The following is a 15,793-nucleotide window of genomic DNA, read 5'->3' on the forward strand; positions in this document are numbered from 1 at the left end:
GGAGCTGCTCCTGCCCTCCTGCCCCAAGCAGCGCGGTGGCACACCCATCTCCCAAGATTTCACCGGATATCCACCAAGTCAGATATCCAGCAACTTTGCTCTGTCAAGCAAGCACATCCCCCTCGTTAAAGGCATACCAGAAATCTCAGATGGGGCAAGTTTATCATGCATTTATTAATATTTTGAAAGACTACAGCTTTTTATATACATAGCTATGCTACTGATACAGTGTTTTAACAACACTTAGGTTTTAAGATAGTTATAGTCTATTTATAAAAAATTGGTGGTGGTACTACAGGTGGTGGCATTTTATGTTGGTGGTGCGCAACATAGAGTTTGGGAACCGCTGGTCTAAACCATCCAAGACAGATGGCTATTCAGCCTCCTTTTGAAAACCTCCAATGAAGGAGCTTCCACAACCTCCCTAGGCAGTCTGTTCCATTGTCCTTTTGTTCTTACAGTTAGGAAATGATTTAATCTAAATTACTGAGATTTAATCTAAATCTGCTAAACTGTAGTTTTAATCCACTGCCCTTTGTCCTACCCTCTGTGGCAAGACAGAACTATATCTTTTATTGCTTTGGTTTATTACATGAACCTGTAAACTTGCATTGTACAACAAAAGAAAGCGCACACACACAAAAAAGCAACAAATGGAGGTGGCAGACACAGAAATAAAGCTAGTATACATACGTACTGTGCTGAATTTTACTAGAAACGTAAGGGTTCTCCCATCTGGAATCCATCTTGAAATACACCCATAGCCTTAGCAAACAGATGGCCAGTAATATTAACTATAGTATCAGACCAAAAAATGGGGCAATATATTGATATTTTCTTATTATCAAAACAAACTACTGTTGCAGTTTGTTGATAAATGTTGGAGGCCCAGTGCAATTTGAGTTGCTTGACCACTGTTTCGGGGTCTAGCATAACTTAAATTGCTTGCTTGACTATTCTGGCCTCAGCAGCCTGACATCTTCCGGTTGGCAGAGAAAATAGGAATACTGAGTAACCTTGCAGATGTCTCCGTTTCTGCATACCATGGCACATAAGACGAAATACATATTATGTCTGCTTGCAGCTGCACATAGAGAAAGGTGATGGGAATAACAAGTTATTCTTGAATGTCTGGGAGACCATTTTCCACTGCCAAGGGACATATTTTGTTTATCACCCCCTTATTACCAGATGTTGTTTTGACAATCCCAATTATTATGATGAGAATAGAATGTAGTTAAGGATGAGAACCCAATGTAGGTAATAGAATATGTAATAATTAATAGATAGGTAATTAGGCAAAAGTTGTCTATAGAAAAGTATAAAAAGTCACCACTCAGACAAACAGGCGTACTACATCAAAGCCAGATTCCACGGGAGATGCTGCCGATTGGACCAGAAGATCCACTGACTCCCTGGCGGGGCCCCTGAAGAAAACCGGTCTTGTATACAGCCTTCTGAGTGATTGTTTAGCTCTCCAGGTTTAGTGAGTCTGATATACTGTACTTAATTTTAGGTATTTAACTAGTATATTTCTAGAAAACCTTGCACATTAAACCTTATTGATCTACAAATTGGGCGTACTGTGTCTCACTAGTATTCACACCGATCACTAAGCATCCAGTATCAACAAAAAACATCTTTATGAACACCACATTTCTAATGCTGTAGCGCCATATTTCTGTGATTAGTTCTCATTCTGCACACATTGCCCTTTCTCTGCTGTTCCTTTACCTTAATTGACTCCAGTTCCATTCGAAGACGATTGTTTTCCGATAGAAGGTCTCGATTTCTGAATTCTGTTTGTTGCAGTTGTGTCTCCAATTCTGCTTCATATTCTCGGCTCCCTTCTTGGAACTCACGCAATTCTTCCTGTGTATTTTCTGCACTAGAAGCACAATTCCAGCCACAGAATTAGTTGGGTTCATTTTAAGAAAACAAGGAAACCCCACTCACCTGAATATAAATGTATGACAAAACAAAATGCTCCTCTAATACAACCAAAAGATCTATGAACACCTGTCATCTATACGTATTCAGGAAGGAAATTAAGTGGTTGTATGAAAATGCCTTTCTATAGTTAAATCATACTTGTTCACCTACACACTCATAGCAATCTATCCTGGACCAGAGGATTACAAACAAAGCAGTCCGTCTTTATGTCCGAGATAAGATAGGAGTCCGAGATAACGATAGGATCCACCTCCCTCTATGCACCATATTCTCAGTCATGCTCAGTTGTCTGAAAATTTAAGCTAGGTATATTAAATATTCACCTGGGAGAAACCTCATTTGCAGAAGTTTTATAAAAGAGATATAGGGCAAACAAACCTGTCTTCAGTGTTCATTCAAATATTCTACAATGATTAAGAATAGACATGAATACTGAGCATCAACACACCATCTCAAGGCCTGATTTTAGGAGGGATCCACTGAGAGCAGGATCAAGCCACTTGATTTGGAAACCTTAAAGAGTAGCAGTCTGACATAGTGAGTCAGATGAAAAATTCCCTTTACCCTGATACAGTTTGAACTGGAAAGAGATGCAAACACTCTCTGCCAGGAGTTTACTCCTTCTCTGCATGGTGCTGAACCATCCCTAATAGCCAACATATTCCTGACTCAAACATATTTCTGAAAGGTTTTTTTAAATCTCTTTTGGAATGCCCCAAGTAGCAGGCATCTAAGCATATTGCTTGAGCAGGCTTCCTTTGCACAAAGTTAGACTAGGTAACCACAGTAGTCCCGTCTAGCCTTAGAATCTATGGAATCTAGAAGAGCCTGAGGCGGCAATCCTCCAGGATTCCATATACAGATTCCATCATCCCACCCACTAGAAGTTCCTACAATGAATTACAGGATCTATAGCCTACTAGAAAAGGCAAATTATGGAAATGAATTCATTGCCTTTACCATTGTTTATATTTCATAGCCAGTTCTTTCCAGTAGCTGGTTTCTTCTTCCACTGAATTGAAGTGATTTCCTTCCAAGTTTTCCATGGTGAAATCCCTAGAAGTCTAGAATTCTTGTTTCATGTTTTCCTGAAAATTAAGAGGTGGCAAATTTAGGAATTAGCATCTTCCTGTCACTGTTATCCCACTGTGTCCTCCTGTGGAACTGTGCCCCAGCCCTAATAGCAGCAGCCTCATATCTGGAGACATTTAAAACCAGATTGGACAAAGTACTGTCAAACATGCAGCATGCCAGAGAGAGGTCTAGATGATTTAATAAGGACTGTCTCTTTCTATTGAACGTTGGTACCCCACCAGATTTATCTTCCCCTCCCTACCTGCAGAAATGCAGAAAGGCCATATGAGCAAGAAACCAAATGTCTTGATCTAAAAGAAAATGCAACTGTTTGACGTTATCAATCCCAGAGACATGGCACTTACCCCTGAAATTACGCAGGAACTTCAGTGAAACATATAAAGAATGTGGGGATTTCTGGGGATGATTTCCTTGTGTAAAGTTTTCAAAAGTGCCTATGTGATTCAGGAGCATAATTGTCTAAGTCACTTAAATGCTTTTTAAATTTTACCTTTTATCTAAACTCTAAGACTCTATGAAGTATAGAACAGAAATAGAATGCAGTAGAACAGCTATCAGTATGAAGCATGTGATGTACCATAATAAATGCATTAAAGTACAAATGGTTTTACGTGAGTTAGTCTCACTTATGGAGCAGCTGTGCCACAGTAGCTGTGACCCATCCTTGCCTAGGGTAGCCACCTGAAAATGCCAAGATCAAGGCAGGCTGTAAAAGGAGAGTGGATTCTCCCAACAGTGGTGGATAACACTGAAGTCAGACTTCCCAACCGGCCACAAACAGTGCTTCTGATTCCCCACACTGGTTATCAAGAAGCCCAAAATAAAAATATACACAGCCCCCTTTACTGCATTTCAGTCTCTGGCTCCCAATTGGCCACTAAGTCCAGTAAAGAGATCAGTTATTTAAAACTCGATGCTCTTTACCAAAAAGATTTCTCCTGACCCCAAAGGGTCAGCCACAGTACCAGATCAATATAAGCTTGGATCTTACCCAAAATACCACGCTGCCAGCCAGTCCTTTAGTAACTAAAACTAAAGGTTTATTATAAAAGGAAAGAAAAACTACAAGAGAAATGTTAAATAGTCAAAACAATCAGACACATACAAATTGATTCAAAAGTCCATATATATCAGGTTTCTAGTAGAATTGTGGAGTTTGCAGGCTTGTATAGTCCCTCTGGTATACACCCAGTACCAGGATGAGTCTGAGTCCTTTGTTTCACAGCTTCAGTTCAGTTGTAGATGAGTTGATCCGGAGGTAGGCTGAAGACTGAAGACAAAATGGATCTGATACAGCTCCCTTTTATGTCCTTTGGCCTTTGCCATGCTACTTGTGGAAATTTACAGGAATAAGATGGAGTTCAGAGTCACATGAGTAAGTCTTGGTGACTCATCAGGTATATCCCTGGCTTCTCCCCCTGGGCCCCTTGTACCTGGGCCATTAATGCAGGGCCATTAAGCAGGCTAGTGCTGCAGCCATCCTGTCTGGGGTGTCGCCCAGACACAGCACAATTTGAAATACAGATATATCAAACATATCCATTACTTCCATTACACGTATAACACATGAACATAAACATCATCATCTTACTTAGCACATTATAGCCTTTCTAACGGTACCTGACATGGCATATCTCACATGAATTATTATGATTCTGATGTATTGATGTTAAAAAAAATATAATAAATGCCCCCCCCCCCCAATTCAGCCAGTGTGACAGTAGCACTTAGTGAAGAAGCTACCTACACCGATGGGAAAGCTTCCCATCCACATAGGTACTCCACCTCCCCAAAAGGTGGAAGGTCTTCTCCCATTGACATAGCACTGTCTATACGGGTGGGTTAGGCTGGTATAACTACATCACTCAGGATTTTCCACACCCCTGAGCAACGTAGTTATATCAACATATGTTGGCAGTATAGACCAAGCCTCAGAGATGGAGAAAGGTCACAGTAAAGGTCTTTAGACAGTCTGTTCTGTGCTATGCTGGGCAAGGCAAAGCTTACATAAAGGCTGACAATGTAATCCTAATAGAAGCCCCTGCAGATTAGATGGTAAATAAAGATGGAGTCTGGCTCTTCATTTAGAAAGCCAGGCAGCAGAAATACTGCAACCCTAAACTGCCAATGGGAGCTGCAAAGTCAGCAAGCAGAATCCACATTTAAAGTCTCAGCTTTAGATCCCGACTCTGTGGGTGCTCCAGGGCTCAAGCACCCATTGGAAAATAATAAAGGGGTGCTCAGCACCATGGAGGCTCGCCACCACAAATCAACTGTTCGGGGCACCGCTGCGTGCCACCAAACAACTGATTCATGCACCACTGCAAATCAGCTGATCAGCAGCCAGCTCTCACTGTGACCCCATGCCTCACCTCTTCCCGCCCCTGCCCTGCTTCTTTCCCCCAAGGCCTGACCTCTTCCCCCAAGGCCTCCCCGCCTGCCAGTACCACTGGCAAAACCCAGGGTCCGTGCCTATGCCAATATATTTCTAGATAGTGAGTTTAAAAAGACAAAGAGCCAACGCATTCAAAGCCATCAGTGGCCATTTGAAGATTTTCCCAGTCACACATATGAAGCCTGATCCTGCATTTCACATGCACCCAAAACTCACACCAATTTCAACAGTTTTTTGATTGGGCCTTGAAAAGAGGCTTTTGTGGATAAAGAAATCCTATATCCATAAACCATAAACCAGATGAAATCCAATAACATAGTGGCCCCATTACACCTTCTTCTTCTCGCGTCAGCTAAAAGTAATATCAAAGACAATCTAAGCTTTCACTCTCCCGGACGTCTGAGGCACACACAGATACCACTTCATGGCTTGTCCCACCATTTGTTAAAAAGTCTTTGTGCAACAGTTTCAAAGCATCTAAGCCCCAGATTTTTAAAGGTATTTAGACATTGCTCTGCTTGGCGTTCCAAGGCCCAGTCCCATTTTCAAAAGTGACTTGGATACTTAAAGTCTAAGCTTCACTGAAAGTCAATGGGACTTAAGACCCTAAGTACCTAGGCCACTTTTGACAATGAGACTTGGCTGCCCAAGTCATTTAGGCCTTGCAACACTGAGTGGAGCAACACGAGTACCTTTAAAAATTGGGGCCTACGTCCCCACTTCACACTCAAAGGTAATTAGATGCTTTTGAAAACCTTATCCTTTAAATACTGGGGCACCTTGGGGAAGTGGGGGAAAGTCTTACAGTGTTTAAGAAGCAGAACTCATAAAGGAGTTTGGTTTGTTTAAAGGAACCACAGTAAAAAAATAAAATGCTACTTAGACAAGAAGTTTCTCTCTTCAGCAAACAAACAAAACCACTGCACTTGACCTAGTGACATTTCCTGAAAAAAAGTCACAGGGCTACGGACGGCCTATATATTTATGGAAAAGGTAAGAGTATAGTGGGTGGGAAGTAGTGACTCTCTCTAAGTTACAGTCATGTCTAGTAATGAGAAGCTACACCACGCACAATTAACATTCTTGCTTTATTTTTAGCACTTTGAAAGTGCCTTTGATTTTAATAAGTATTTCACATGCTCAAAGCCTTGCACAAACATTAATTAATCCTCACACCCTGCTTGGGAGGTGGACAAATATTAGCCCCCTTTTACAGATGGGGAAACAGAAAGGGAAAGTCACTTAAAACCACAAGTCAGCTATATCACTCAGATTAGAAATCAGGAGTGGCCAACTCCCAGTACTGTGCTCAACACACTAGAAAAAGACAAAAGGCCACATCATCCCTTAGAGGGGTGTATCCTAAACACACAGAATAGGAACTTTCTAAATTCCATCGGAGGCTTGGGCAAAGGTTGACCGTTGTTCTCTTCCCACCCCTCAGGGAAGTGACAGGATTTGGCGCACAGAAACCACATATCTTGGGGATGTGTTGGTGGTTGGAGCCATCCTCACAGTGGTCTGGACCAGGTTCCCAAGGTATAAAAAGGGGTCATCATCATCATCAGTTCACCTAGCCAGCAAAGGTCCATTGCGACAATCCCCTATGGCCTCTACCAATGGCTTTGTTCCATTTGTGTCTGATGCTAGCAGATGAGCCATCGCTGATTTGTTGCAGCCAGGTTAGCCATGGGTGACTGAGTAATTTCTTCCAGTTTAGGGGTGGTTGATGACCAGGGCACACAATCACTCTGTGGACTGGAACGCAGCTGTCCATGCAAGCCACGTGTCCAAATAGTGAGGCCCAATAACAGCAGATGATGTCTTTGATGCTGGGGAGTTGAGTTCTGGAAGCAACTTCGCTGTTTCTGACAAAGTCAAACCAGTTTATGCGTAATAGTTGCCTTTGACAGCACATGTGGAATGCCTCCAGCTGCCGAATATCATCTTTAAGTAGAGTCCAGGTTTCACAGCTGTACAGAAGTATGGGCATGATACATGACTGGTAAAGACAGACTTTGGTGCCATCAGACAGTTTTTGCTGGTGCCAAGCCTTCTAGAAGGACTGCACTGCAGATGCCACAAATCCTACCCTCCACATGATGTCGGGTAAAAAGGTGTGGGAAAAGCAAAAGTGGCTTTATGCAAGGGAAGGACTCAGGAATAATAGTGATAATTAAACAACAGATTTCCAAACTCTGCCAGTTTTCTTGTGACACCTTGGGCAAATCAGTTAATCCCTCAATGCCTCCATCCCCATCTGGGATAATACATGTCTATCTCACACAGCATTGGAAGGATAAAACCATTGACATTTCTGTGATGACTACAGCAATGAGGCATAGTAAATAGCTAAACAGATCAAACCACCTTCACACCTCCCTAAATTCTGGCCCCAACCTCTGCTGCACCTTAGAGCAACACTACACCAACTGGAAAACAGGAACATCCTGTGGGAACAGTATGGAGCCCCTTATGCCATTCCAGAGGAGTCCGGAGCACTGATTTTCCCTTACTCGGTGCTGCCTCCCAGCATTCCTTCCATAGGCTCACAGGCAGCCACTGCCCCAAGACTTACCTTAAGTGTGGGGAGGAAGCAAATGAATTCTGCCACCATTAACCATACTGATTGATTCCCCGGGAGGCTGGTAGGACAGACTACAAGTGTCTCCCCCAACTTCAGTCCTGCTCTCCTAATGGAATCAGATCCACATACAAAACTTGGAAAGGCTTATGCAATGTGTTTGTTAGTTTATTGTATACATGTGGTACAGAAATGATGCTGTGGAGATTGTGCTCCTCTTTTTCTGTGCTTCACACAATCCTGCAGCCCACAGAGGTGAAGGGTGTGATCAGGCCCATGGAAGCTTAAAAATATTTCAATAAAGACTTCTCTCCTGTTTGTTAATTTTCTTCACTAGAAATTCTGGTCATCATGAAAATGTCCCAGCAGAGCACCTTTAAATTTATACTGTAATGTGCATTCTCCTAACAGATTATAGATAAAACCACCAGAGTGTGGTGTTTGGAAAATAAAAGGCACTGAGGCCGTGTCTGGATGGCAAAAAAGAGTGTTTTGTAATGTATTATTTTAACACAACTGCAAAGTCCTCTTCCTGCTTTACAGACCTGGTCTAGCCCAGGGCTCAGAAGAATGATGTTAGATCCAGTCATCCTTAACACCCCCTTAAAAAAACTCTAGTCAAGACAAAGCAGTGGTCCTGCAAACTCAGCCTAGCTTGACCAGTTTAGTATGTTGTCACGCTGGCTGAATTGGGGGGAGGGGGTGGCATTTATTATATTGTTTAACATCAGTATGTCAAAATCATAATTCTTCATATGAGATATGCCATGTCAGGTACTGTTAGAAAGGCTATAATGTGCTAAGTAAGATGATCATGTTTATGTTCATATGTTATATGTGTAATGGAAGTTATAGATATGTTTGATATAGCTGTATTTCAAATTGTGCTGTGTCTGGGCGACACCCCAGACAGGATGGCTGCAGAACAATAGCCTGCTTAATGGCCCATTAAGGAAACTCACAGGTATGATGGGCTAAGGGGAGAAGCCAGGGATATACCTGATGAGTCACCAGTCACTCCTGTGACCCTGGACTCCATCTTATTCCTGTAAATTTCCACAAGTAGCATGGCAAAGGCCAAAGGACATAAAAGGCAGCTGTACAATATCCATTTTGTCTTCTGTCTACCTCTGGATCAACTCTTCTACAACTGAACTGAAGCTGTGAAACAAAGGACTGAGACCCATCCAGGTACGGGATGTATACCAGAGGGACTATACAAGCCTGCAAACTCCACAATTCTACTAGAAACCTGATATATATGGACTTTTGAATCAATTTGTATGTATCTGATTGCTTTGATTATTTAACATTTCTCTTATAGTTTGTTTCTTTCTTTTTATAATAAACCTTAGTTTTAGTTACCAAAGGATTGGCTATCAGCTGGTATTTTGGGTAAGATCCAAACTTATATTGATCTGGTACTGTGGCTGACCCTTTGGGGTCAGGAGAAACTTTTGGTAAAAAGCATCGAGTTTTAAATAACTGATCTCTTTACTAGACCTAGTGGCCGATTGGGAGCCAGAGACTGGAATGCAGTAAACAGGGCTGTGAATATTTTGTTTTGGCTTCTTGATAACCAGTGTGGGGAACCAGAAGCACTGTTTGTGGCTGGTTGGAAAGTCTGACTTCAGTGTCACCCACCGGTGCTGGGAGAATCTGCTCTCCTTTTACAGCCTGCTCTGATCTTGACATTTTCAGGTGGCTACCCTAGGCATGGACGGGTCACACATGTGTTAAAGGTTACATGCCTCACCTAGACTATATTTCAAACACATCAGTTAGCACATATTAGCTAACACAAATTGACATCACACCTTTAAATGCTAGTCTAGAGAAGGCCTAGGTTGGGTTTGGTAAATGTGAAATCTGATTCTACTGCATAGCCTGGGCGGTAACAACAGATCACATACATTAAGGCCTTGTCTATACTAGAAAAATAAGTGGACATAACATAGATCGACTTACAGCCACCTTACTGCAGTGATTGATGTCCACACCACCCTCCTTGGGTCGATGGATTGTCCTCATCAGAAGCATTTCCACCGACCTAAGAGGGGCAGTGTGGGGAGCTGAAAGCCTGGTCTCTCAGCTTCCTGCCGGGAGCCACAGAGGTTCCTAGTGGGCTACCCTCCCTCCCACTTCCCGTTCCCAACCAGGAGCCAGGGGAAGCCACCCAGGAAATCCTTCCTCCCCATTCCCAGGGGGAAGCCATCCAGGGCTTCTTGCCCCTGAGGAGTGGGGTCCAGCTCCCCCGGCTTCTTGCCTCATCCTACCCCCCCGGCCCTCAAATTGACAAGGCTGCCCCAGCTCCCAGATGGGAGCAGAGAACTAACCACCCAGGCTTCTCGCCCTGCTCTCAGCCAGGCGCAAAAAACCAGATGCTCAGCTCTCAGGGGGGCTTTCTTGTAAATTTTACCACTCCAGCAGACAGCCCCACAGCCAATGTAAGGTACACAGTGTCTACATTGACACTGCATCACCCTAAGCCGACAAACTCAACACCTCTTGTTGAGGTGGTTTTATTAGTCAGCATAGCAGGGGAGTTACATTGGTGGGAGGAGCATGTTTTGTCAGCAAAAACTGATTTTGTAGACTAGCCAAGGGTCTTTATGAAAGACAGTAGACTGTATAAAAATATCTCGGATGCACGGGATGAAAGCTTACACACATGAAACAAGCCCAGTGATATAGGATTCAGAGCGGACACCATAAAAAGGATGTGATATTGGCATGAAACTTTAAATATTCTCAACATTTTTTTTCCGAGAGTGTGTCTTTCTGGAAATTAAAACACTATGCATATCACAAGGAAATACCAATTATACACTGAGCTTCAGAAAGTCAACAACTTCAATGCGACTTACAGAAAGGAAAGGATACCAACTGGTATTAATACACACAAATCATTCCCCAAAATACTCATATAGAACTAAAAATAAACACATTTTGGAGGCAAAAGAAGCTTTTCACATTGACATGGAATGTTCAGGGAGGAAATAGGTGAAAATAGAGGGAGATTCAATATGTAAGCTCTCTCCAGTTTGGGTTGGCCAGGAAAGAAGATAGGTACAAGTGAGCAATTACACAAGACTGCATAGGAACTCTGAACATTCTCTTTCCAAAGACCTTGATCTTCAGGTCTTGGCTATTGTCAGGATGATCACTCTATACTTCCTACCAGGAACCTGGCATATCCTGAGACTGACACTCCCCAGATTGACTGGAATGGACTTTGGGAGAGATCCTGTCCTGGGTCAGCCCAGCACTAGCATAATACAGAGAGTTCAACATTAATATATATTGATCCTCATGAATTCCACAACAGTAATCCCCCTGGCTGATTCATGAGTTGCACTAATAGGCCCAATGGAACCTGTATGCAGACAGCCAACAAAATTAGACACGACTGAGAATGAAGGGGTCTTCAGGAGTAGGGTCATCTGGACTCCTCTTCCTCACAAACCCACAAAGACATGGAGCCAAAAGCCCTGCAATTTGTAAGCATAGCTCGCTCTTGTTCAATGGGAGTTGCATATGCTTACATCTGGGTTGGATCTGTTCTAAAGCCTTTTTGCCCCCCTGCCTGGGGTCATGTATTTTGGGGGGGGTCACAGGAAGAGGAGGATTTCTATTTAGAAATCTAAGGGTTTGTCTCCACAGGGAAATTTACTCACAGACCTATTTTGGGATAATTATACTGCTATAGTTATACTCATATAATTACCTGTGTGGACACATATTTCAGAATAAGTGTCCACACAGGGAATTATATGGGTATAATTGTAGCAGTACAATTATACCACCATAGTTCTGCCAGTAAGTTTTGCCATGTAGACAAGCAGTGAGGTACACTGTTCTAGGTATCCTCTGGGACCATACAAGATTGGAACACACTTTGTTCCACTATACCCATCTCTAAGTAATGCCTACAGTAAGCTAATTTCAAATTAATGTTGAGATTGCAAGTACACACATGAAAAATTTGAGGCCCTACAATTGTTACCACAAGATAACATGATGTGACATGAATTGTTTTTCCCACCATTCCATGCCTCAGGTGCATGACTTTTGCCTGCAGTGAGTCAAGAACTGCAATTAGACATTAACACATCCCCAATGTGTCTTATTACTAGCCAAGGCACGAGCCAAACATAGGCTGCTTGTCAGTTACTAGAGATATTAGGGCAAGATTTTCAAGACAGCTTAAGATGCAAAAGGAAAAGTTTTAGTTACAAAATAACTATCAAATCTGGTTCAAAACTTAGGTTGTCAAAAACAAGGTTCAGTGAGATTTCAGACCAATCAAAATGTTTCCATGAATCTTCTGTTTTCTTTTTAATTGCCAACATAAACAGTTGGTGTTGGCCACCTGTGAACAGGCCACTGCCTCCCAAGTGCCCCCTCATGGGCAGAGGTGATTCTGCAGGTGACCTGTCTCAGTTGCCTCTTCTTAAATCAAACTACCAAACAAACCCTTCGCTGGTTCAGCCACACCCCTCCGTGGAGCTGGATTTATTAAAATAATAAAATAATTCTCAAATAAAGTTCTCCAATTTCCATACAGTCCATACTTCCAGTCTGTCTCACTGAGGATCTCCCAGGTCATCCCTCAAGTCAGGACTCCCTGCTATAGTTTATTCAATCCCAGCAGTCTCTGTCCCTGAGCATCTCTTCTCTTTCAGTAACAGCTTCCTGATGCTCTCTGTCAGTTCTTTCATACCCAGCTGGTTTTACTAATTAAACCCCACACCCTATATGAAGTGTGGCACTCAGGGCTAATTATATGGGGCTGACCTATAGGACAGGCTACCATTACAGCACATTTCTTACACAATAGCATCCTAATCTGAATAGAAACTAAAGAAGAGTATTTTCATTGTACATCTTTTTGTATTTCTCTTAAACTTGGACAAAGTGGACTGCTGGTGATATTTTGTCACTGGTATTTTTTTTTTAAATGTACACTTTTAAATGATCTCTGGTGCTATTCATAACACAGGTAAGGAAGTTTTTTGTTTAGTTTGACTACATGCTTCCAATCTATTGCCCTTGTAAGCTTACTCTAGAAAATGTCTTATGAGAAAAGGGATAACACTAATGCACACAGAATGATACATTACACAATTTTGTAGTTTTCTTGTGATGAGGGTTTTACCAGTGTTTTGCTAACAGTTTATTATTGCCATCCAAAACAGAAGGTTATAACTAGCTAATGCATGCAGGTGGTCTACACCTTATTTGTCTTCATACATGTAGAAACCAGAAGAAAAGATTTGGCCATATTTCCTGCTTATAAGCAACACAGCTGGTCACCGACATTACAAGATCTCTGTATCATACAGGAACTAAAGTTTTCTGTGAGTATGGACAGAACTTCTGCAGTGAGAAAAATAGTGTTTACGTGTTTCTCTCCAGGAAGTGATTTCATAGACGTGACAACAGTATTGCAAAATACTAGTTTATATCACCATGGCATAGACCAGTGGCACTCAACCTTTCCAGACTATTGTACTCCTTTCAGGAGGCTGATTTGTCTTGCATCCCCCAAGTTTCACCTCACTTAAAAGCTACTTGCTTACAAAATCAGACCTAAAAACACAAGTGTCACAGCACACTATTAATGGAAAAATTGCTTAACTTCTCATTTTTATATAATTATATAATCAATTGGCATATAAACATTGTATTTACATTTCAGTGTATAGTATATACAGCATTCTAAACAAGTCATTGTGTGTATGAAATTTTAGTATGTACTGATTTCGCTGGTGTTTTTTTACATAGCCTGTTGCAAAACGAGGCAAATATCTAGATGAGTTGATATATACCCTGAAAGACCTCTGCATACTCCTGGTTGAGAACCACTGGCATAGACCATCTCCACAGTAATTTTAGTATGGGGATTAACATACTATAACCAGAGTCAGAGCTAATCAGTCTCAAGAGAACTCTATGCTGGATTCTAATACAAACCTGTAGAAATCAGTCCACAACAGCTCTGGGCCTTAAAAATATATATTTTACCAAATCTATTTAAATTGGTTAATAAGGTCAGCAATGTAGTTACCACGACATTCAGAACAGTTCCATTTCCCCAAAAACAATCCAGAGGGGAGAACAGGAAAAAGAACTCTCACAGGCCAAACTTTCATGGAATCCATAAATTCTGTTTGGACAAGTAATCTGTGCCATAATCAAGGCAAGGGGAGAACTAAGTTAATATGGGACTCCCTTCTCTAACCACCAGAATGGAGGTTCTTTTGTCTCATAAAAAAAAAAAAAAAAGGTTTTCCACTACGAAGTTACCAAAACTATACCCTCTTCAAGCAGCTTCCCATACTGGGCTTCATGTCACATCAGGAACTATCTCCCTTTGTCTTAAATGCCACAAAAGGGAATAAAAAGAAAGAGGTCATCCCAAGGAGAAGGTCACACTTAGTAGTATTCTGAGGCAGAATTAAAAAGGTTATCATTGCATAGGGGTATCTCTGCAAATAGGACTTAATTAAAAATATATATATATATATTCAAGAGTTCAAGTACTTATCCAAATCCAAAACTTTTGAGCTTCAAACAGTCTTAAAGAACCTCAGCAGATCAGGCACTTTATCTCCTGAAATACCTACCTGTTCCTTGATGCTTCTGGCCTCAGCCCAAGAGGCTGTTCTCCCAGCAGTAGGGACTTCTGATTCTATTGCTAGTCCAAACCCAGCAAGGGAAATATCCGGATTTAGTTTATTTCCAAACCTCGAAAAAACATAAAAATCCAGTTCCAGAAAGAGTCTGAGGTTCAGGGTGGGAACGATGGAGAAAGTAAGGGGTTCTTTATTTTATCCCACGTGGGCTTGCCGGAGTCCATGCTCCCTGCAGCCTCAGAGAAGGCGAAAGGAAGAAAGCAGGATGTGGACACTGTTTAAGCAAGGGGGCAAAGAGGGCTGTTACTTCCCCCCGCCTCACAATAGGATGCATCCCACACCGCCATGTGGAAAGTTTCCACTGGAAACCCTCCCTGCCCTGTCCCCCCAAAGCAGTGGCAACCAAAACGGGAGAGGAGGATCCTAGGAGTTTGCCCTCCCCAAACTTCCAGGAGACCCAGCAGCAAAGCCCTGAACGCTCACCACTTCCACAGGAAAAAGAGCCCAGCTCCAGTAGCTGCCACCTTCCATGCGAGATATAGACACCTTCTGCCACTCTCCTATAGCCACCGGGCTGGCTGGCTAGGACTAGTCCGAGAGGCGAGACGCCGAGTCCAAGCCCTTCGCTGCCTACCCTCTCCTCCGTGCCCTCATCCGAACCATTACAACCAACCTCTGCCCAACACTCTATTGGCTGCAGGGTCACGTGGCCTGAAGAGGCTCCTCCAATCAGCTCCGGTAGAATGCGGATCCTAGAACGTTTGGAAACTTTTGTCTTTTGAAGGAGTTTTTTTCAGTCGCAGCTGGCGGGGCGGGGGCAGGAGGCGGGGGTGACAGTGAGACAGGCGTCTGAACACAGGGATGGGCCATTACCGCCCCAGACTAGAGATCAGAAGCAGATCTACACCCCTTAAGCAAGGCAAGATACGGTGGAACTATGTAGACTCGATGTACTGAGCAAGCAATGTACTTCAGCAAGCTACAATGCAACTTGGGAGACGTCAGCTTTCCTCCTCCCTTTATTATTATTTACGTCGTTTTGCGTGTAGTGTTTATCATAACATCCATAAGTGTGCTTGGGGCTTCACCAAAGGTGTAAGAAGACGTGGATTCTGCAAACACCTGTAT

The 15,793-nt window shown here is 42.5% G+C and overlaps 1 protein-coding gene across 2 annotated transcripts in view; it reads right to left on the minus strand.

The window, feature by feature from the left end:
- The window catches only part of NDE1 (nudE neurodevelopment protein 1), a 40,405-nt gene extending 25,001 nt beyond the window's left edge, over window positions 1-15,404 (minus strand). For both annotated transcript variants that reach the window (XM_067551063.1, XM_067551062.1), the window contains exons 1-4: window positions 15,149-15,404; window positions 14,657-14,777; window positions 2,914-3,041; window positions 1,735-1,888 (exon numbers count right to left, since the gene is read on the minus strand). In XM_067551063.1, coding sequence (XP_067407164.1) covers window positions 1,735-1,888; window positions 2,914-2,999 — 240 coding nt within the window. In that variant the 5' untranslated portion in view covers window positions 3,000-3,041; window positions 14,657-14,777; window positions 15,149-15,404. The remainder of the gene's footprint in view (window positions 1-1,734; window positions 1,889-2,913; window positions 3,042-14,656; window positions 14,778-15,148) is intronic.
- Window positions 15,405-15,793: the final 389 nt, after the last annotated feature.

Source organism: Emydura macquarii, unplaced genomic scaffold, assembly GCF_026122565.2.
Source record: "Emydura macquarii macquarii isolate MOO-44397 ecotype Brisbane River unplaced genomic scaffold, CSIRO-AGI_Emac_v2 contig_1348, whole genome shotgun sequence".
Classification (NCBI taxonomy): Eukaryota; Metazoa; Chordata; order Testudines; family Chelidae; genus Emydura; species Emydura macquarii.